Source organism: Oncorhynchus mykiss, chromosome 26 (genome assembly GCF_057628025.1).
Source record: "Oncorhynchus mykiss isolate SJ-2025 chromosome 26, ASM5762802v1, whole genome shotgun sequence".
Taxonomy (NCBI): domain Eukaryota; kingdom Metazoa; phylum Chordata; class Actinopteri; order Salmoniformes; family Salmonidae; genus Oncorhynchus; species Oncorhynchus mykiss.
Window position 1 is genome coordinate 21,357,501 of NC_143047.1, and position 23,350 is coordinate 21,380,850.

Genomic DNA, 23,350 nt, shown 5'->3' on the forward strand with positions numbered 1-23,350 from the left:
CCCTCCCACACCTCAAAGTAAACAATCTTTCACCGGGGCCTAGCCAAAAGTCTGTTACACACACATGGCACCGAGCCAACCAAGGACACTTTAGGGGACAGACATGTCTCTCTCTCTCTCTCTCTCTCTCTCACACACACACACACACGGTTCCTGTGTTACAACACATCAGGGGCAGCAGTCTAATATCACACAGGAAACAGGAAGTGTAGATAAGAACCTGCTGAGTTAAAGGGACACTTTCTGTCAAAGGAGCTTAGGGCCCACCTGCTTTGGTTTACAGCAGAGTCAGGGTGTATGCCACGGGGCTGGAACTGAGCCCCCCCACACACACTGATGAATACACACACACACACACACACACACACACAGGAAACTTTCTACGTTTACCAGGAAACTACCAGAATGTTGGTAACTTTCAAGGATTTTATGTAACCTATCACAAGACATCTAGTGGCCCTTTTGGGTATTTCACATTATCACAGGTGTCTGTAATTATCTCTGTCCCTCTCTTTGGCCTAATCACATGTCAAATATATGACATAATCAAATAAAATGATATATTTTTTAAAGTATATATATATAGATTTTTTTTACAGCTTTGACAAAGCTGTAAAACATGATCCTAAATATAAACCATCAACCCAGTGAATATTGGTGTTTAATGTGAGGGTTTGAGCATTAAATATTCTTTATATGGTCTGACACTTGTATTAATTTGACTATGTCAATATGTGTTTGTTGTCCATTTTTTGGCTTCAAACGGGTGGCAGTTGTGAAAAAAGTCAATAGTTGGAATAGATACTGTATATTTAAATAAAGGTTAAATAAATATAATAAATAAATATTTCTTCACTAGGTTCAGTCAGACTTGAACGTCAGAACACTGGCAGAAACTCCCTCTTACTTTAAAACTGAACTGAAATACAGTGTGAAAGGAACTTCTGCTGAAATCATTTTCATGAATAGAAAGCAGCTATGAGGAAGTACACACCACATTCCACGAGGCTTTGATAACAATCCTATCCTGATGTTGGGAGTGAGATAATGCCAGGAAAGCCATCCACTCATAGCTTCACAGTCGGGAAGATAACAGTACTCAAATACAACACAACAGAAGAAACAATGGATGAACCAGACAACATGTATCAAGTCAGAGTGACAAATGTAAAGAAAGACACAGAAGGAGAACAGAGAGAGGAGAGAGGAGAGAAAGGAGGAGAGAGTAGAGAGAGAGGAGGAGGAGAGAGTAGAGAGAGGAAGAGAGAGTAGAGAGAGGAGGATGAGAGAGTAAAGAGGAGGAGGAGAGAGTAAAGAGAGGAGGAGAGAGTAGAGAGGAGGAGAGACTAGAGAGAGGAGGAGGAGAGAGAGGAGGAGGAGGAGAGAGTAGAGAGAGGAGGATGAGAGAGTAAAGAGGAGGAGGAGAGAGTAAAGGGAGGAGTAGAGAGAGGAGAGAGAGAAGAGGAGAGAGTAGAGAGAGGAGGAGGAGGAGGAGAGAATAGAGAGAGGAGGAGAGAGTAAAGAGAGGAGGAGTAGAGAGAGGTGGATGAGAGAGTAAAGAGGAGGAAGAGTGAGTAAAGACAGGAGGAGAGAGTAGAGAGAGGAGGAGAGACTAGAGAGAGGAGGAGGAAAGACTAGAGAGAGGAGGAGTAGAGAGAGGAGAGAGAGGAGAGAGTGAGAGAGAGAGGAGGAGGAGTAGAGAGAGGAGGAGGAGAGAGTAGAGAGAGGAGGAGGAGAGAGCAGAGAGAGGAGGAGGAGAGAGTAGAGAGAGGAGGAGGAGAGAGCAGAGAGAGGAGGAGTAGAGTGAGGAGGAGGAGAGAGGAGAGAGGAGGAGGAAAGAGTAGAGAGAGGAGGAGAGAGTAGAGCGAGGAGGAGAGAGTAGAGAGAGGAGGAGCGAGTAGAGAAAAGAGGAGAGAGTAGAAGGAGGAGTAGGAGAGGATAGAGAGAGGAGGAGGAGTAGAGAGAGGAGCAGGAGTAGAGAGAGGAGGAGGAGTAGAGAGAGGAGGAGGAGTAGAGAGAGGAGGAGGAGAGAGTAGAGAGAGGAGGAGGAGAGAGTAGAGAAAGGAGGAGAGAGTAGAGAGAGGAGGAGGAGGAGAGAGTAGAAGGAGGACTAGAGAGAGGAGGAGGAGAGACTAGAGAGAGGAGGAGTAGAGAGAGAGGAGGAGGAGAGAGTAGAGAGAGGAGGAGAGAGAGAGGAGGAGAGAGTAGAGAGAGGAGGATGAGAGAGAGGAGAGAGAGGAGGAGGAGAGAATAGAGAGAGGAGGAGGAGGAGGAGAGAGTAGAGAGAGGAGGAGAGACTAGAGAGAGGAGGAGTAGAGAGGGGAGGAGGAGGAGAGAGTAGAGAGAGGAGGATGAGAGAGTAAAGAGGAGGAGGAGAGAGTAAAGGGAGGAGGAGTAGAGAGAGGAGAGAGAGAAGAGGAGAGAGTAGAGAGAGGAGGAGGAGGAGGAGAGAATAGAGAGAGGAGGAGAGAGTAAAGAGAGGAGGAGTAGAGAGAAGTGGATGAGAGAGTAAAGAGGAGGAAGAGAGAGTAATGACAGGAGGAGAGAGTAGAGAGAGGAGGAGAGACTAGAGAGAGGAGGAGGAAAGACTAGAGAGAGGATGAGTAGAGAGAGGAGAGAGAGGAGAAGAGAGTAGAGAGAGGAGGAGGAGTAGAGAGAGGAGGAGGAGAGAGTAGAGAGAGGAGGAGGAGAGAGCAGAGAGAAGAGGAGGAGAGAGTAGAGAGAGGAGGAGGAGAGAGCAGAGAGAGGAGGAGTAGAGTGAGGAGGAGGAGAGAGGAGAGAGGAGGAGGAAAGAGTAGAGAGAGGAGGAGAGAGTAGAGAGAGGAGGAGCGAGTAGAGAAAAGAGGAGAGAGTAGAAGGAGGAGGAGGAGAGGGTAGAGAGAGGAGGAGGAGTAGAGAGAGGAGCAGGAGTAGAGAGAGGAGGAGGAGTAGAGAGAGGAGGAGGAGAGAGTAGAGAGAGGAGGAGAGAGTAGAGAGAGGAGGAGGAGTAGAGAGAGGAGGAGGAGAGAGTAGAGAGAGGAGGAGGAGAGAGTAGAGAAAGGAGGAGAGAGTAGAGAGAGGAGGAGGAGGAGAGAGTAGAGAGAGGACTAGAGAGAGGAGGAGGAGAGACTAGAGAGAGGAGGAGTAGAGAGAGAGGAGGAGGAGAGAGTAGAGAGAGGAGGAGTAGAGAGAGGAGGAGAGAGTAGACAGAGGAGGATGAGAGAGAGGAGAGAGAGGAGGAGGAGATAATAGAGAGAGGAGGAGGAGGAGGAGAGAGTAGAGAGAGGAGGAGAGAGCAGAGAGAGGAGGAGGAGAGAGCAGAGGGCGGAGGAGGAGAGAGCAGAGAGGAGGAGGAGAGTGAGGAGGAGGAGAGAGGAGAGAGGAGGAGGAACAAGTAGAGAGAGGAGGAGAGAGTAGAGCGAGGAGGAGAGAGTAGAGAGAGGAGGAGGAGTAGAGAGTGGAGGAGAGAGTAGAGAGAGGAGGAGGAGGAGTAGAGAGAGGAGGAGGAGAGAGTAGAGAGAGGAGGAGAGAGTAGAGAGAGGAGCATGAGAGAGTAGAGAGAGGAGGAGAGAGTAGAGAGAGGAGGATGAGAGAGTAGAGAGAGGAGGAGGAGAGAGTAGAGAGAGGAGGAGAGAGTAGAGAGAGAGGAGGAGGAGGAGAGAGAGAGGAGGAGGAGAGAGTAGAGAGGAGGAGGAGGAGAGAGTGGAGGAGGAGAGAGTAGAGAGAGGAGGAGAGAGTAGAGAGTGGAGGAGAAAGGTAGAGAGAGGAGGAGGAGGAGTAGAGAGTGGAGGAGGAGAGAGTAGAGAGAGGAGGAGAGAGTAGAGAGTGGAGGAGAAAGGTAGAGAGAGGAGGAGGAGGAGTAGAGAGTGGAGGAGGAGAGAGTAGAGAGAGGAGGAGGAGAGAGTAGAGAGAGGAGGAGAGAGTAGAGAGAGGAGCATGAGAGAGTAGAGAGAGGAGGAGAGAGGAGAGAGAGGAGGAGGAGGAGAGAGAGAGGAGGAGGAGAGAGTAGAGAGAGGAGGAGGAGTAGAGAGTGGAGGACGAGAGAGTAGAGAGAGGAGGAGAGAGTAGAGAGTGGAGGAGAAAGGTAGAGAGAGGAGGAGGAGGAGTAGAGAGTGGAGGAGGAGAGAGTAGAGAGAGGAGGAGAGAGTAGAGAGTGGAGGAGAAAGGTAGAGAGAGGAGGAGGAGGAGTAGAGAGTGGAGGAGGAGAGAGTAGAGAGAGGAGGAGGAGTAGAGAGTGGAGGAGAAAGGTAGAGAGAGGAGGAGGAGAAGTAGAGAGTGGAGGAGGAGAGAGTAGAGAGAGGTGGAGAGAGTAGAGAGTGGAGGAGAAAGGTAGAGAGAGGAGGAGGAGGAGTAGAGAGTGAAGGAGGAGGGAGTAGAGAGAGGTGGAGAGAGTAGAGAGTGGAGGAGGAGTAGAGAGAGGAGGAGGAGTAGAGAGAGGAGGAGAAAGGTAGAGAGAGGAGGAGGAGAAGTAGAGAGTGGAGGAGGAGAGAGTAGAGAGAGGTGGAGAGAGTAGAGAGAGGAGGAGGAGTAGAGAGTGGAGGAGAAAGGTAGAGAGAGGAGGAGGAGAAGTAGAGAGTGGAGGAGGAGAGAGTAGAGAGAGGTGGAGAGAGTAGAGAGTGGAGGAGGAGTAGAGAGAGGAGGAGGAGTAGAGAGAGGAGGAGGAGTAGAGAGAGGAGGAGAAAGGTAGAGAGAGGAGGAGGAGGAGTAGAGAGTGGAGGTGGAGAGAGTAGAGAGAGGTGGAGAGAGTAGAGAGAGGAGGAGGAGTAGAGAGTGGAGGAGGAGTAGAGAGAGGAGGAGGAGTAGAGAGAGGAGGAGGAGTAGAGAGAGGAGGAGGAGTAGAGAGAGGTGGAGAGAGTAGAGAGTGGAGGAGGAGTAGAGAGAGGAGGAGGAGTAGAGAGAGGAGGAGGAGTAGAGAGAGGAGGAGAAAGGTAGAGAGAGGAGGAGGAGTAGAGAGTGGAGGAGGAGAGAGTAGAGAGAGGTGGAGAGAGTAGAGAGTGGAGGAGGAGTAGAGAGAGGAGGAGGAGTAGAGAGAGGAGGAGGAGTAGAGAGAGGAGGAGAAAGGTAGAGAGAGGAGGAGAAAGGTAGAGAGAGGAGGAGGAGGAGTAGAGAGTGGAGGAGGAGAGAGTAGAGAGAGGAGGAGGAGGAGTAGAGAGAGGAGGAGGAGTAGAGAGAGGAGGAGGAGTAGAGAGTGGAGGAGGAGTAGAGAGGAGGAGGAGAGAGTAGAGAGTGGAGGAGGAGTAGAGAGAGGAGGAGGAGTAGAGAGAGGAGGAGAAAGGTAGAGAGAGGAGGAGGAGGAGTAGAGAGAGGAGGAGGAGTAGAGAGAGGTGGAGAGAGTAGAGAGTGGAGGAGGAGTAGAGAGAGGAGGAGGAGTAGAGAGAGGAGGAGGAGTAGAGAGAGGAGGAGAAAGGTAGAGAGAGGAGGAGGAGGAGTAGAGAGTGGAGGAGGAGAGAGTAGAGAGAGGTGGAGAGAGTAGAGAGTGGAGGAGGAGTAGAGAGAGGAGGAGGAGTAGAGAGAGGAGGAGAAAGGTAGAGAGAGGAGGAGAAAGGTAGAGAGAGGAGGAGGAGGAGTAGAGAGTGGAGGAGGAGAGAGTAGAGAGAGGAGGAGGAGGAGTAGAGAGAGGAGGAGGAGTAGAGAGAGGAGGAGGAGTAGAGAGTGGAGCAGGAGAAGAGAGGAGGAGGAGAGAGTAGAGAGTGGAGGAGGAGTAGAGAGAGGAGGAGGAGTAGAGAGAGGAGGAGAAAGGTAGAGAGAGGAGGAGCAGGAGTAGAGAGAGGAGGAGAAAGGTAGAGAGAGGAGGAGAGAGTAGAGAGAGGAGGAGAAAGGTAGAGAGAGGAGGAGAGAGTAGAGAGAGGAGGAGGAGTAGAGAGAGGAGGAGGAGTAGAGAGAGGAGGAGAAAGGTAGAGAGAGGAGAAAGGTAGAGAGTGGAGGAGGAGTAGAGAGAGGAGGAGAAAGGTAGAGAGAGGAGGAGAAAGGTAGAGTGGAGGAGGAGTAGAGAGAGGAGGAGAAAGGTAGAGAGAGGAGGAGGAGTAGAGAGAGGAGGAGAAAGGTAGAGAGAGGAGGAGAAAGGTAGAGAGAGGAGGAGGAGAAAGGTAGAGAGAGGAGGAGGAGTAGAGAGTTAGGAGAAAGGTAGAGAGAGGAGGAGAAAGGTAGAGAGAGGAGGAGAGAGTAGAGAGAGGAGGAGAAAGGTAGAGAGTGGAGGAGGAGTAGAGAGAGGAGGAGAAAGGTAGGTCAGGGGTGGAAGAAGAAATGTAAGAGAGAAAATAAAAGAGAATGGAAGAATTTGTGCAGCACAAAAAACCTAGGAGTCAGAGATAATTAATTCTAACCCACACACAATAGAACGTTTTGGTGAGGACAGAGGGCAGGAGCAGGGATTGGAGGTCAGGGGTCAGAGATTAGAAGTCAAGGTACTTACTGGAAGGTGGGCAGTCTCCTCTCTCTGGCTCCAGGGTGGGGGGTAGAGAAGGGGTGTGGCCAACCCCAGGTTCCGTTGATTGAGATTCGCTCACTGCTGATGCAAGTACGGCAGAATCCGCCTCCTTGCTGACTCTGGCCACGCCCTCAATCACACTGGATGTCTGGAAGAGACAAAGATGATGACGTCAATCATCCATTTTAATAGAAAACATGCAAATTAATTACTTTCATCACTTCTGGCATCAACATAATGTACCTGGCCTGTCTGAATACAGCTCATATCTAAATATACAAGAGGAAGAGGTTTCCACAGCACATGGCATATCTACGTCACAGTCACCAAACATTACAGACCGTTTTAACTAAGTTTGTCCCATTTTCAGACAGCTCAGCAACTCAAAGCCATCGACTTCAAAGCCATCCTGCTACAGTGTTTGGGTAGTGCCATTAACTACTCAAGTGCCTTGTCTCCCAGTGTGTGTGTGTGTGTGTGTGTGTGTGTGTGTGTGTGTGTGTGTATAATATAGTGCCATTAACAACTAAGGTGCCTTGTCTTCCGGGGGACCATTTTTAGCAGCTGTCACAGCTTTGATATAAACGGCTATAAAAAGCCAACTAGGGGCTATCCAGCAGTGGGTATTAAACACACGTACGTCCCTGACTGAAGTGACAGAGCCTTGACAGAGACAAAGACAGAAGGAGAGAGAGAGGGAGAAAGAGATGCACATCACACTGCTCCTCCTCTTCCGAGACGGAGCGAGGGACGAGCATTCAAGCAAAAGCAGAAGGGCTGACCATGAAAAGAAGAGGGAAGAACAGAGGGAAGCTGTCAGAGGAGAAGGAGAAGAGGAGGAGAAGAGGAAAGGTGGGTAGAGGACTTAAAAGAGGGTGTGATGGCTCCTTCCATTGACAAGTGGAAGAGACAGGCGGCGATGGCGACGCACATCTCCAGACAACAACACAGCGCTGGTCACAGGGCCTTATGAAATAAACATAGCTCTCAGCTGGAGGCAGAGAGATAGGGAAACAGACAGGGAGACAGAGAGACAGGGAGATGGAGCAGAGAGACAGGGAGATGGAGCAGAGAGACAGACAGGAAGATGGAGCAGAGAAACAGGGAGATGGAGCAGAGAGACAGGGAGATGGAGCAGAGAGACAGACTGGGAGATGGAGCAGAGAGACAGGGAGATGGAGCAGAGAGACAGACAGACAGGGAGATGGAGCAGAGAGACAGGGAGATGGAGCAGAGAGACAGACAGGTAGATGGAGCAGAGAGACAGACAGGGATATGGAGCAGAGAGACAGACAGGGAGATGGAGCAGAGAGACAGACAGGGAGATGGAGCAGAGAGACAGGGAGATGGAGAAGAGAGACAGACAGAGAGACAGACAGAGAGACAAAGACAGTGAGAAAGACAGGGAGATGGAGCAGAGAGACAGGGAGACAAAGAGGCAGACAGGGAGACAGACAGGGAGATAGAGAGAGAGACAGGGAGACGGACAGAGAGACAGGGAGACGACAGGGAGACATACAGGGAGATTGAGCAGGGAGACAGACAGGGAGATGGAGCAGGGAGACAGACAGAGAGACAGACAGGGAGATGGAGCAGGGAGACAGACAGGGAGATGGAGTATGGAGACAGACAGGGAGTCAGACAGGGAGCCAGACAGGGAGATAGAGCAGGGAAACAGACAGGGAGACATACAGGGAGACAGACAGGGAGATGGAGCAGGGAAACAGACAGGGAAACAGACAGGGAGATGGAGTATGGAGACAGACAGGGAGATGGAGAAGTGAAACAGACAGGGAGATGGAGTATGGAGACAGACAGGGAGACAGACAAGGAAACAGACAGGGAGAAAGACAGGGAGATGGAGTATGGAGACAGACAGGGAGACAGACAGGGAGATGGGGTTTGACTTCTCTTGAGGAGTCAGGGAGGTACTGTAGCCGTGTGTGTGGTAAGGACTTCTCTTGAGGAGTCAGGGAGGTACTGTAGCCATGTGTGTGGTAAGGACTTCTCTTGAGGAGTCAGGGAGGTACTGTAGCCATGTGTGTGGTAAGGACTTCTCTTGAGGAGCCAGGGAGGTACTGTAGCCATGTGTGTGGTAAGGACTTCTCTTGAGGAGCCAGGGAGGTACTGTAGCCATGTGTGTGGTAAGGACTTCTCTTGAGGAGCCAGGGAGGTACTGTAGCCATGTGTGTGGTAAGGACTTCTCTTGAGGAGTCAGGGAGGTACTGTAGCCATGTGTGTGGTAAGGACTTCTCTTGAGGAGCCAGGGAGGTACTGTAGCCATGTGTGTGGTAAGGACTTCTCTTGAGGAGCCAGGGAGGTACTGTAGCCATGTGTGTGGTAAGGACTTCTCTTGAGGAGCCAGGGAGGTACTGTAGCCATGTGTGTGGTAAGGACTTCTCTTGAGGAGCCAGGGAGGTACTGTAGCCATGTGTGTGGTAAGGACTTCTCTTGAGGAGCCAGGGAGGTACTGTAGCCATGTGTGTGGTAAGGACTTCTCTTGAGGAGCCAGGGAGGTACTGTAGCCATGTGTGTGGTAAGGACTTCTCTTGAGGAGCCAGGGAGGTACTGTAGCCATGTGTGTGGTAAGGACTTCTCTTGAGGAGCCAGGGAGGTACTGTAGCCATGTGTGTGGTAAGGACTTCTCTTGAGGAGCCAGGGAGGTACTGTAGCCATGTGTGTGGTAAGGACTTATTTTGACGAAGAAGATTTTTTTGCAATACTTGCACAAACCCACAATAGCTTTCCCAGTGTTTATGATGCAGTGCAGGAACGCGAGCACACACGCACGCACGCACACACACACACATACGCACACACACACACACACACACACACACACACACACACACACACACACACACACACACACACACACACACACACACACACACACACACACACACACACACACACACACACACACACACACACACAAATAAACACAAAGTTACACAGACAAAAAAAAGGTAATACAGAAGGTAATACACAGGAGGAGGCAGGTAGCTGGGTCCAGGGGCAGGCAGAAGGTCATACACAGGAGGAGGCAGGTAGCTGGGTCCAGGGGCAGGCAGAAGGTCATACACAGGAGGAGGCAGGTAGCTGGGTCCAGGGGCAGGCAGAAGGTAATACACAGGAGGAGGCAGGTAGCTGGGTCCAGGGGCAGGTAGAAGGTCATTCACAGGAGGAGGCAGGTAGCTGGGTCCAGGGGCAGGCAGAAGGTCATACACAGGAGGAGGCAGGTAGCTGGGTCCAGGGGCAGGTAGAAGGTCATACACAGGAGGAGGCAGGTAGCTGGGTCCAGGGGCAGGCAGAAGGTCATACACAGGAGGAGGTAGGTAGCTGGGTCCAGGGGCAGGCAGAAGGTCATACACAGGAGGAGGTAGGTAGCTGGGTCCAGGGGCAGGCAGAAGGTCATACACAGGAGGAGGCAGGTAGCTGGGTCCAGGGGCAGGTAGAAGGTCATACACAGGAGGAGGCAGGTAGCTGGGTCCAGGGGCAGGCAGAAGGTCATACACAGGAGGAGGCAGGTAGCTGGGTCCAGGGGCAGGTAGAAGGTCATACACAGGAGGAGGTAGGTAGCTGGGTCCAGGGGCAGGCAGAAGGTCATACACAGGAGGAGGCAGGTAGCTGGGTCCAGGGGCAGGCAGAAGGTCATACACAGGAGGAGGCAGGTAGCTGGGTCCAGGGGCAGGAGGGCATACACAGGAGGAGGCAGGTAGCTGGGTCCAGGGGCAGGAGGTCATACACAGGAGGAGGCAGGTAGCTAGGTCCAGGGGCAGGAGGTCATACACAGGAGGAGGCAGGTAGCTGGGTCCAGGGGCAGGAGGTCATACACAGGAGGAGGCAGGTAGTTGGGTCCAGGGGCAGGCAGGTGGTCATACACAGGAGGAGGCAGGTAGCTGGGTCCAGGGGCAGGCAGGTGGTCATACACAGGAGGAGGCAGGTAGCTGGGTCCAGGGGCAAGCAGGTGGTCATACACAGGAGGAGGCAGGTAGCTGGGTCCAGGGGCAAGCAGGTGGTCATACACAGGAGGAGGCAGGTAGCTGGGTCCAGGGGCAGGCAGTAGGTCATACACAGGAGGAGGCAGGTAGCTGGGTCCAGGGGCAGGCAGTAGGTCATACACAGGAGGAGGCAGGTAGCTGGGTCCAGGGGCAAGCAGGTGGTCATACACAGGAGGAGGCAGGTAGCTGGGTCCAGGGGCAGGCAGAAGGTCATACACAGGAGGAGGCAGGTAGCTGGGTCCAGGGGCAGGAGGGCATACACAGGAGGAGGCAGGTAGCTGGGTCCAGGGTCAGGAGGTCATACACAGGAGGAGGCAGGTAGCTGGGTCCAGGGGCAGGAGGTCATACACAGGAGGACGCAGGTAGCTGGGTCCAGGGGCAGGAGGTCATACACAGGAGGAGGCAGGTAGCTGGGTCCAGGGGCAAGCAGGTGGTCATACACAGGAGGAGGCAGGTAGCTGGGTCCAGGGGCAAGCAGGTGGTCATACACAGGAGGAGTCAGGTAGCTGGGTCCAGGGGCAAGCAGGTGGTCATACACAGGAGGAGGCAGGTAGCTGGGTCCAGGGGCAGGCAGAAGGTCATACACAGGAGGAGGCAGGTAGCTGGGTCCAGGGGCAAGCAGGTGGTCATACACAGGGGGTTCTAAGGCCACAGGACAGGCAGGGAAAAGGCTAGTAACTTCATCCGGGAGATCAGGTAGTAGGTTGATAACAGGAAATCCGATAAAGTACAGGCAGGGAATAGGCAAAAGGCATCGTTAATGAGGCAGGCCAAAACTATCATACACGGGAGCATTACATTTTGGGAAAACCAGAGCTCCGAATAGAAGTGTGTCACAAAACAAACAATACCTCACAATGATGGGGTGCAAAGAACTTAATAGTGTGTGATAATGACATACAGGTGTGTGAACAGATGATCAGAATGTAGGTGATTGGCATCTGGAACCTGAGCTGCATTCAGGGGCTCTATGTGTTTGAGAGTGGGAGTTGGAAAGAGAGCTGCGTTCAGGGGATCTATGTGTTTGTGAGTGTGAGCTGCGTTCAGGGGATCTATGTATCTGAGAGTGTGAGCTGCGTTCAGGGGATCTACAGTGGGGCAAAAAAAGTATTTTGTCAGCCACCAATTGTGCAAGTTCTCCCACTTAAAAAGATGAGAGAGGCCTGTACATTTTCATCATAGGTACACTTCAACTATGACAGACAAAATGAGAAAAAAAAATCCAGAAAATCACATTGTAGGATTTTTTATTTATTTATTTGCAAATTATGGTTGAAAATAAGTATTTGGTCAATAACAAAAGTTTATCTCAATACTTTGTTATATACCCTTTGTTGGCAATGACAGGTCAAACGTTTTCTGTAAGTCTTCACAAGGTTTTCACACACTGTTGCTGGTATTTTGACCCATTCCTCCATGCAGATCTCCTCTAGAGCAGTGATGTTTTGGGCTGTTGCTGGGCAACACAGACTTTCAACTCCCTCCAAAGATTTTCTATGGGGTTGAGATCTGGAGACTGGCTAGGCCACTCCAGAACCTTGAAATGCTTCTTACGAAGCCACTCCTTCATTGCCCGGGCGGTGTGTTTGGGAACATTGTCATGCTGAAAGACCCAGCCACGTTTCATCTTCAATGCCCTTGTTGATGGAAGGAGGTTTTCACTCAAAATCTCACGATACATGGCCCCATTCATTCTTTCCTTTACACGGATCAGTCGTGCTGTTCCTTTTGCAGTAAAACAGCCCGAAAGCATGATGTTTCCACCCCCATGCTTCACAGTAGGTATGGTGTTCTTTGGATGCAACTCAGCATTCTTTGTCCTCCAAACACGAGTTGAGTTTTTACCAAAAAGTTATATTTTGGTTTCATCTGACAATATGACATTCTCCAAATCTTCTTCTGGATCATCCAAATGCTCTCTAGCAAACTTCAGACGGGCCTGGACATCTACTGGCTTAAGCAGGGGGACACGTCTGGCACTGCAGGATTTAAGTCCCTGGCGGCGTAGTGTGTTACTGATGGTAGGCTTTGTTACTTTGGTCCCAGCTCTCTGCAGGTCATTCACTAGGTCCCCCCGTGTGGTTCTTGGATTTTTGCTCACCGTTCTTGTGATCATTTTGACCCCACGGGGTGAGATCTTGCGTGGAGCCCCAGATCGAGGGAGATTATCAGTGGTCTTGTATGTCTTCCATTTCCTAATAATTGCTCCCACAGTTGATTTCTTCAAACCAAGCTGCTTACCTATTGCAGATTCAGTCTTCCTAGCCTGGTACAGGTCTACAATTTTGTTTCTGGTGTCCTTTGACAGCTCTTTGGTCTTGGCCATAGTGAATTTTGGAGTGTGACTGTTTGAGGTTGTGGACAGGTGTCTTTTATACTGATAACAAGTTCAAACAGGTGCCATTAATACAGGTAACGAGTGGAGGACAGAGGAGCCTCTTAAAGAAGTTGTTACAGGTCTGTGAGAGCCAGAAATCTTGCTTGTTTGTAGGTGACCAAATACTTATTTTCCACCATAATTTGCAAATAAATTCATTAAAAATCAATGTGATTTTCTGGATTTTTTTTCTCATTTTGTCTGTCATAGTTGAAGTGTACCTATGATGACAATTACAGGCCTCTCTCATCTTTTTAAGTGGGAGAACTTTCACAATTGGTGGCTGACCAAATACTTTTTTTGCCCCACTGTATGTGTTTGAGAGTGTGAGCTGCATTCAGGGGATCTATGTGTTTGTGAGTGGGAGCTGGGAGCTGGAAGCAGACGTTACACTTGGCAGTGTGCCCAAACTAAAAGCACCTGCTGCTCTTAGCTAATTGTTTGCTTGGAAGTTCCCTTTTCAACCGCCTCACCCCAACCCACCCCTGACCCCCCCCCCCCATCCCACACACACACCTCACCTCTATCTCCTTTCCACTCCTAACCGCTACCCACCTGCTCCATCTTGTGCAGTAGCCTCAACGTAAACGGCAGTTTAAAGTCATTTAAACAGACCTCACCCCTAATCTGTGTCTTTATTCACAGTAACAATACAGTCTATCACCCTCCTAAACATTCTCTAACTGCAGTGGGGAGAATAAACCACACAATCCTTTCTGAAAGAAAGAGAGAGAGAAAGAAAGAAAGAAAGAGAGAGAGAGAGAGAGAGAGAGAGAGAGAGAGAGAGAGAATGGTGTAATGGAGAGAGAGAGAGAGAGAGAGAGAGAGAGAGAGAGAGAGAGAGAGAGAGAGAGAGAGAGAGAGAGAGAGAGAGAGAGAGAGAGAGAGAGAGAGAGAGAGAGAGAGAGAGAGAGAGAGAGAAAGAGAGAGAAAGAGAGAGAGAGAATGGTGTAATGGAGGGAGAGAGAGATATTCACTTTATATATTATCTACCTCACTTGCTTTGGCAATGTTAACACATGTTTCCCATGCCAATAAATCCCTTGAATTGAATTGAATTGAAATTGAGAGAGAGAGAATGGTGTAATGGAGAGAGAGGGTGCAGAGAAGGAATGTTGGAGAGAGAAAGAGACGGAAGATAGAGAGAGGAGCGGAGAGTAGTTTCTTGTACCAGCTCTGTCTCAGTGGGAGTGAGACGTCAGCCTCTGTCAGTCCGCTCGACCAGCCAGCCTGCAGGAGAAACAGATCTATCTCCCTCTCTCTCTGTGAGTTTCCTGCCTAAACTGAGAGACGAGACACATCACGACTCCCAGAGAAAAAAACACCAACTAGCGACAACACCAGCAGTATTATCTACAAACAAAACACAAAGGCAGTGAGGACACTAAAGAAAACCCTGAAGTCTACATTCCCCAAGGACACAAACATTTATTATCACTCTTAGAGTTAGACAGGATGGGTTGGTTCACTTCAAGTGCTCTAAAACAGGGCATGGAAAGAGGTCCTGGCAAGATTGTTGGAGCTGCATTTCCCCCAGTGTTTTGCAGTGAATAGGAAGCCACTCAAGGCTGAGCTCCTCAAAGCCCTTGGAAATGTCAGCATCATTAGAGAGAATGTCAGTAGAGCTTCAGAGATCCACCAGATAGATCTGGTGTCTGAGGACAGGGGACATGTGATGGAGCTCATGACCTGTGGGCAAATACAGCTTCATCTGCCCTTCCTCAATATGGAGACACAGAAGGGGTTTATCCTCAGCTAGCACACGAAAAGAGCTGAGTAAGTGTTAACGCGCCCTGTTGTGGTAACATAGAGAGAGAGAGAGAGGAGTGTGTGTGTGTGTGTGTGTGTGTGTGTGTGTGTGTGTGTGTGTGTGTGTGTGTGTGTGTGTGTGTGTGTGTAATGAAGTCAGGATGACCCCCTGCCTACAGAATCTAGCAATATACTGTAATAACATGTTATTTGCTTCTGTTCTATTTTCTCCACTGTCTATGCCAGCCTCTACTGTCTATGCCAGCCTCTACTGTCTATGCCAGCCTCTACTGTCTATGCCAGCCTCCACTGTCTATGCCAGCCTCCACTGTCTATGCCAGCCTCCACTGTCTATGCCAGCCTCTACTGTCTATGCCAGCCTCCACTGTCTATGCCAGCCTCCACTGTCTATGCCAGCCTCCACTGTCTATGCCAGCCTCCACTGTCTATGTCAGCCTCTACTGTCTATGCCAGCCTCCACTGTCTATGCCAGCCTCTACTGTCTATGCCAGCCTCCACTGTCTATGCCAGCCTCCACTGTCTATGCCAGCCTCCACTGTCTATGCCAGCCTCTACTGTCTATGCCAGCCTCCACTGTCTATGCCAGCCTCTACTGTCTATGCCAGCCTCCACTGTCTATGTCGGCCTCCACTGTCTATGTCAGCCTCTACTGTCTATGCCAGCCTCCACTGTCTATGCCAGCCTCTACTGTCTATGCCAGCCTCCACTGTCTATGCCAGCCTCTACTGTCTATGCCAGTCTCTACTCTCTATGCCAGGCTCTACTGTCTATGCCAGTCTCTACTGTCTATGCCAGCCTCTACTGTCTATGCCAGCCTCCACTGTCTATGCCAGCCTCCACTGTCTATGCCAGCCTCCACTGTCTATGTCAGCCTCTACTGTCTACGCCAGCCTCTACTGTCTACGCCAGCCTCCACTGTCTACGCCAGCCTCCACTGTCTACGTCAGCCTCCACTGTCTACGCCAGCTTCCACTGTCTCTGCCAGCTTCCACTGTCTACGCCATCCTCTACTGTCTATGCCAGCCTCCACTGTCTATGCCAGCCTCCACTGTCTATGCCAGCCTCTACTGTCTATGCCAGCCTCCACTGTCTATGCCAGCCTCCACTGTCTATGCCAGCCTCCACTGTCTATGTCAGCCTCTACTGTCTATGCCAGCCTCCACTGTCTATGTCAGCCTCCACTGTCTATGCCAGCCTCTACTGTCTATGTCAGCCTCCACTGTCTATGCCAGCCTCTACTGTCTATGCCAGCCTCCACTGTCTACGCCAGCCTCTACTGTCTACGCCAGACTCCACTGTCTATGCCAGCCTCCACTGTCTATGCCAGCCTCTACTGTCTATGCCAGCCTCCACTGTCTATGCCAGCCTCCACTGTCTATGTCAGCCTCCACTGTCTATGCCAGCCTCTACTGTCTATGCCAGCCTCCACTGTCTACGCCAGCCTCTACTGTCTACGCCAGCCTCCACTGTCTATGCCAGCCTCCACTGTCTATGCCAGCCTCTACTGTCTATGCCAGCCTCCACTGTCTATGCCAGCCTCCACTGTCTATGCCAGCCTCCACTGTCTATGTCAGCCTCTACTGTCTATGCCAGCCTCCACTGTCTATGTCAGCCTCCACTGTCTATGCCAGCCTCCACTGTCTATGTCAGCCTCCACTGTCTATGTCAGCCTCCACTGTCTATGCCAGCCTCCACTGTCTATGCCAGCCTCCACTGTTTATGCCAGTCTCCACTGTCTATGTCAGCCTCCACTGTCTATGCCAGCCTCCACTGTCTATGCCAGCCTCTACTGTCTATGCAAGCCTCTACTGTCTATGCCAGCCTCTACTGTCTATGCCAGCCTTCACTGTCTATGCCAGCCTCCACTGTCTATGCCAGCCTCTACTGTCTATGCCAGCCTCTACTGTCTATGCCAGCCTCCACTGTCTATGCCAGCCTCCACTGTCTATGCCAGCCTCTACTGTCTATGCCAGCCTCTACTGTCTACGCCAGCCTCCACTGTCTACGCCAGCCTCCACTGTCTACGTCAGCCTCCACTGTCTATGCCATCCTCTACTGTCTATGCCAGCCTCCGCTGTCTATGCCAGCCTTTACTGTCTATGCCAGCCTCCACTGTCTATGCCAGCCTCCACTGTCTATGCCAGCCTCTACTGTCTATGTCAGCCTCCACTGTCTATGCCAGCCTCCACTGTCTATGCCAGCCTCCACTGTCTATGCCAGCCTCCACTGTCTATGCCAGCCTCTACTGTCTATGTCAGCCTCCACTGTCTATTCCAGCCTCCACTGTCTATGCCAGCCTCTACTGTCTATGTCAGCCTCCACTGTCTATGCCAGCCTCCACGGTCTATGTCAGCCTCCACGGTCTATGTCAGCCTCCACTGTCTATGCCAGCCTCCACTGTCTATGTCAGCCTCCACTGTCTATGCCAGTCTCTACTGTCTATGCCAGCCTCCACTGTCTATGTCAGCCTCCACTGTCTATGCCAGCCTCTACTGTCTATGTCAGCCTCCACTGTCTATGCCAGCCTCTACTGTCTATGCCAGCCTCTACTGTCTATGCCAGCCTCCACTGTCTATGTCAGCCTCCACTGTCTATGTCAGCCTCCACTGTCTATGCCAGCCTCTACTGTCTATGCCAGCCTCCACTGTCTATGTCAGCCTCCACTGTCTATGCCAGCCTCCACTGTCTATGTCAGCCTCCACTGTCTATGCCAGCCTCCACTGTCTATGCCAGTCTCTACTGTCTATGCCAGCCTCTACTGTCTATGTCAGCCTCTACTGTCTATGCCAGCCTCTACTGTTTATGCCAACCTCCACTGTCTATGCCAGCCTCTACTGTCTATGCCAGCTTGGAGCACCTACTCTCCTGTCTCACTGGGCAATGTGTGTGTGTTGAAATATTTTCAGGTAAATAGTCATGTCTGAGTCTAGGGATCATCTTCTCCCATACAGATACACAAACACACTCACACGGCCAGAATGAGTCCCAGCCCCTGAGTCTTCTCTCTCTCCTGAAAGTCTGTTTAAAGAGCTCATTTAACACTTTTCCTCTCCTTCCCTCTCTCGTTCTCTCGCTCTCAGAACCTCAAAACAGGAGAGAGAGCGCATGGTCAGCGTGTGTGTACTGTTTTCTCAAGTCACTGGCCCCAGGCCTGTATTATAGATCTCTTATTACTGCTTCCATCCTCTAGAACAGATGGTTGAGAAACACCACAGAGCAGATTTGCCTTCAAGTACAAGGTAAGAGGCAAGCCCTTCCAGTATGTCTGGGTTGGTGTTCTATACGATCATGTAGTTAGTGAGTTACTGCTACATTATCTCCACTACTGGGACTGACAGGAAGCAGGGAGATCAGTTACAGTACTGGGACTGACAGGAAGCAGGGAGATCAGTTACACTACTGGGACTGACAGGAAGCAGGGAGATCAATCACACTACTGGGACTGACGGGAAGCAGGGAGATCAGTTACACTACTGGGACTGACAGGAAGCAGGGAGATCAGTTACACTACTGGGACTGACAGGAAGCAGGGAGATCAATCACACTACTGGGACTGACAGGAAGCAGGAAGATCAATCACACTACTGGGACTGACAGGAAGCAGGGAGATCAATCACACTACTGGGACTGACAGGAAGCAGGGTGATCAGTTACACTACTGAGACTGACAGGAAGCAGGGAGATCAGTTACACTACTGGGACTGACAGGAAGCAGGGAGATCAGTTACACTACTGGGACTGACAGGAAGCAGGGAGATCAATTACACTACTTGGACTGACAGGAAGCAGGGAGATCAGACAAGATGCTGATGGGAACACGTTATTTTACAGTTCTGTCCCCGCCACCATTCTATACCTGGAACGACTACTTTAAAATACTCACTTACACATCGTTCTAAGTAAATAGCAGGTAGTGTAAATAGCACATTAGAAAAGGTGTTACCTAACCAAAGTGTTTACAGTGACATACAACTGTGCTTCCCTGTTCTAAAAGGAGGGCATTGAGGCTGAGAGAGGTGCAGTATATTCTCCTGTTGTTATGTCTGCTAAGTGAGGCTTGTTTTGGAGTTAGAAGTCATTTCCTCTAATTGGAGCAGGAGATGAAGCTAATTAGTGCCAAGGCCGGACACAGAGTAGGCAGCCAATCACAGCAACAGGAGCGTGGCCTCATAGGATCACAAGACATTAGCAGCCGAGTGCTGATTCTAACACTGATATGATAAACACAGTCCACAGGGGCTTTGCATGACAGGAGAGGAGGAGGAGGGAGACAGTGTGTGTGTGTGTGTGTGTGTGTGTGTGTGTGTGTGTGTGTGTGTGTGTGTGTGTGTGTGTGTGTGTGTGTGTGTGAATAGGTCTGAGACACTGTCACCACCGCTTCAAGGAGCTGACAGGCGAGAAATCTGTTCAGACGGCTTAAGGAATTGAGGGGCTGTGACAGACCCCCCCCTCGCACAACCTCATTATCACTTCCTGTGGGTAACACACCCTGCCCTGACCCTCCACCTATGACCCTTTAGAGACAGGCTCTTTCATCACAGACACACACGTCAATACCGCCGAGCGATATCTGAGATGTCACACCTTATAGATTCAATAAGACCTGCACAGAGGGAGAGGCTCAGACACAGCAGGAAGGGAGGGGTGTGTCTGTGTCTGCATGAATGTGCCTGCATTTGCCTGTGTACGTGATCATCTATAAACGCTGCCAGACAGGATAAACACTTGAACAAGTCAATAGCTCAGTGAGTGGGGGTGCACACTATAAATGATCTGGTGACTATTGATTATGATAGGAAACATTTCCCTTTTTTAAATACACCTTCATCCGGTAAAAAGTGGAATATCATCTATTGTACAGGTCACAATGTAGTAAGAGTAGTAATGGAAGCATCATAAAGCCTTTACATACATGACATAAACACTATGTAATGAATATGTTACAAGAGTGTAATGAAACCCACACGTGAGGGAGACACAATAGGGCGTGTTACCACAACAGGGCGCGTTAACACTTACTCAGCTCTTTTCGTGTGCTAGCTGAGGATAAACCCCTTCTGTGTCTCCATATTGAGGAAGGGCAGATGAAGCTGTATTTGCCCACAGGTCATGAGCTCCATCACATGTCCCCTGTCCTCAGACACCAGATCTATCTGGTGGATCTCTGAAGCTCTACTGACATTCTCTCTAATGATGCTGACATTTCCAAGGGCTTTGAGGAGCTCAGCCTTGAGTGGCTTCCTATTCACTGCAAAACACTGGGGGAAATGCAGCTCCAACAATCTTGCCAGGACCTCTTTCCATGCCCTGTTTTAGAGCACTTGAAGTGAACCAACCCATCCTGTCTAACTCTAAGAGTGATAATAAATGTTTGTGTCCTTGGGGAATGTAGACTTCAGGGTTTTCTTTAGTGTCCTCACTGCCTTTGTGTTTTGTTTGTAGATAATACTGCTGGTGTTGTCGCTAGTTGGTGTTTTTTTCTCTGGGAGTCGTGATGTGTCTCGTCTCTCAGTTTAGGCAGGAAACTCACAGAGAGAGAGGGAGATAGATCTGTTTCTCCTGCAGGCTGGCTGGTCGAGCGGACTGACAGAGGCTGACGTCTCACTCCCACTGAGACAGAGCTGGTACAAGAAACTACTCTCCGCTCCTCTCTCTATCTTCCGTCTCTTTCTCTCTCCAACATTCCTTCTCTGCACCCTCTCTCTCCATTACACCATTCTCTCTCCCTCTCCCTCTCTCTCTCTCTGATGTCTTCCTTTTTCTGCCTGGGTAAACTCTGCAGCAGCCCTGTCCTAGCCCAGGGCTCACACATTAGGGCTCAGGGCTCACCAAACACTCTCTAACACACAGACACCCACAGACACACGCATGCACTCACACACACAAACAACCTTCTCCCTGCCTGCTCCTGCTACACCGTAGGGATGCTCAGGGCCCAGTCACACTTCCTGGGTCAGCCTAGGGCAGAGAGGCAGGGGGCCAGACACAGACACATTGTCCACTAGGACTGATCTGAGGCCATATCTAGAGCAGGCTGGTCATCACCACACACTACAGCCATTTAATCACACACTGGTGGAAGATGAAGGACAGAATGAGAGGAGAAGGATTTTTTACATGTTATTTAACCTTTATTTAACTAGGCAAGTCAGTTAAGAACAAATTCATATTTACAATGACGGCCTACCAAAATAAAAGATAAATATAGGACAAAACACACATCATGACAAGAGAGACACCACTACATAAAGAGAGACCTAAGACAACAACATAGCAAGGCAGCAACATGTGACAACACAGCATGGTAGCAACACAACATGGTAGGTAGCAGCACAAAACATGGTACAAACATTATTGGGCACAAACAACAGCACAAAGGGTCAACAAATATCACACAAAACAGACACAACTGAAGGAATTGAGATAAAACTGTCCAGTTTGAGTGTTTGTTGCAGCTCGTTCCAGTCGCTAGCTGCAGTGAACTGAAAAGAGGAGCGACCCAGGGATGTGTGTGCTTTGGGGACCTTTAACAGATTGTGACTGGCAGAACGGGTGTTGTATGTGGAGTATGAGGGCTGCAGTAGGTATCTCAGGTAGGGGGGAGTGAGACCTAAGAGGGTTTTATAAATAAACCATGTAAGATAATGTTTTCTCTCTCTCTCTCTCTCTCTCTCTCTCTCTCACACACACACACACAACTGGTTGGTTGTTAACGTGCTGTGCTGTGTGTCCCATATAAAGCTTTCAGGGAAGTCCAACAGGAAGAGGGTAAGTGCTATCGATTGGTAACTTCCTGCATGGTCCTGCTGTCAGACTAAAAACAAGCTGACCATTTGACCGCCTATCTCAAAGCCCATGACCCTGCACACACACTGACATAAATACATAACTGCTGACACACACACACACTGACATAAACACACACAGACACATACACACACACACACTGACATAAACACATAACCACTGACACACACAGACACACACACACACACACACACACACACACACACACACACACACACACACACAGACATAAATACATAACTGCTGACACACACACACACTGACATAGACACATAACCACTGACACACGCACGCACACACACACACACACACACACACTGACATAAACACATAACCACTGACACACACACACACACACACACACACACACACACACACACACACACACACACACACACACACACACACACACACACTGACATAAACACATAACCACTGATACACACACACACAACACACATTAACAAATATACCCACAGAAACCACAGCACTAACTAACAGTGTGCCTCTGGGACTAAGAGATACATTTGAAACGCTTCATGGCCCTGTACTGATCCTGCACATTTATTTCTGTATACGTCTGAACATCAACAGCGCTCAGGAGTGACTCAATACCACATTCATTCAAGGGTCTGCATGTGCTCTCTGCTGGCTGGATGTGGTATTGCAGACGGAAATAGGATGGAGGAGGATATTGAGCATGGTCTCTAGGCTCTTTGTATGACAGATCATATGTGGCCTGGCTATGGAAGACCTGAGGAAAGGACAGAGGGAGGGATGGAGGGAGGACTGTGACATTATGAAAGGAGATCTCCATCGCTCCAAGCCTATCATCCTGGCATTTAGGAATATAAGATGGAGAGAGACAGAGAGATTTAGAGAGAGAGTTGGAGGGGGTAATCTCAGTCCTGACTCATCAACCATAAACTGCTATTCTGGATCAAATACAAGAGGGGGTAAGAGGAGGGGAGGAGAGGAGGAGGAGAAGGGGGAAAGGAGGAGGAGAAGGGAAGAAAGGAGGAGAAGGGAGGGGAGGAGAAGGTAGGAGGAGAAGGGAGGGGAAGAGGAGGAGAAGAGAGGAAAGGAGGAGGAGAAGGTAGAAGAGGAGGAGGAGAAGGGAGGGGAGGAGGAAGAGGAGAAGGGAGGAAAGGAGGAGAAGGAGAAGGGAAGAGAGGAGGAGAAGGGAGGAGGAGAAGGAGAAGGGAAGAAAGGAGGAGGAGGGAAGAAAGGAGGAGGAGGGAGAGATGGGGAGTTGGGGAGTATGAGAGGTATTGTGTACTATGTAAAAGAGGTGGGGGGTTACAGAATAATATACATGGCTTGCTAATGATGCTTCCAGTCCCAGTCAGTGGATGCCTGGGTGAGACAGTAGCAATTACTCAACTTTAAGAGCTCCAGTACATCACTCTGGAAGAGAGAGGCAGAGGAGGAGTGAGGGAAGGGGGGTGGGAGAGAGATCGATAGATAGATGATAGATAGATGATAAAGAGAGAGAGAGAGAGAGAGAGAGAGAGAGAGTTACAGTTGAAGTTGGAAGTTTGCATACCTTAGGTTGGAGTCATTAAAACTCGTTTCTCAACAACTCCACACATTTCTTGTTAACAAACAATAGTTTGGCAAGTCGGTTAAGACATCTACTTTGTCTATGACACAAGTCATCTTTCCAACAATTGTTTACAGACAGATTATTTCACTTATAATTCACTGTATCACAATTCCAGTGGGTCAGAAGTGTACATACACTAAGTTGACTGTGCCTTTAAACAACTTGTAAAATTGAAAAAGATGATGTCATGGCTTTAGAAGCTTCTGATAGGCTAATTGACATAATTTGAGTCAATTGGAGGTGTACCTGTGGATGTATTTCAAGGCCTACCTTCAAACTTAGTGCCTCTTTGCCTGACATCATGGGAAAATCAAAAGGAAATCAGCCAATGAAAACATTGTAGACCTCCACAAGTCTGGTTCATCCTTGGGAGTAATTTC

At 49.9% G+C, this 23,350-nt stretch overlaps 1 protein-coding gene across 1 annotated transcript in view; it reads right to left on the bottom strand.

The window, feature by feature from the left end:
- The window catches only part of LOC110506108 (genetic suppressor element 1), a 418,800-nt gene that overhangs the window by 290,744 nt on the left and 104,706 nt on the right, over positions 1–23,350 (bottom strand). The window contains exon 2 of the mRNA XM_036964533.2: positions 6,392–6,554. Within this exon, the coding sequence (XP_036820428.2) occupies positions 6,392–6,554 (163 nt within the window). The remainder of the gene's footprint in view (positions 1–6,391; positions 6,555–23,350) is intronic.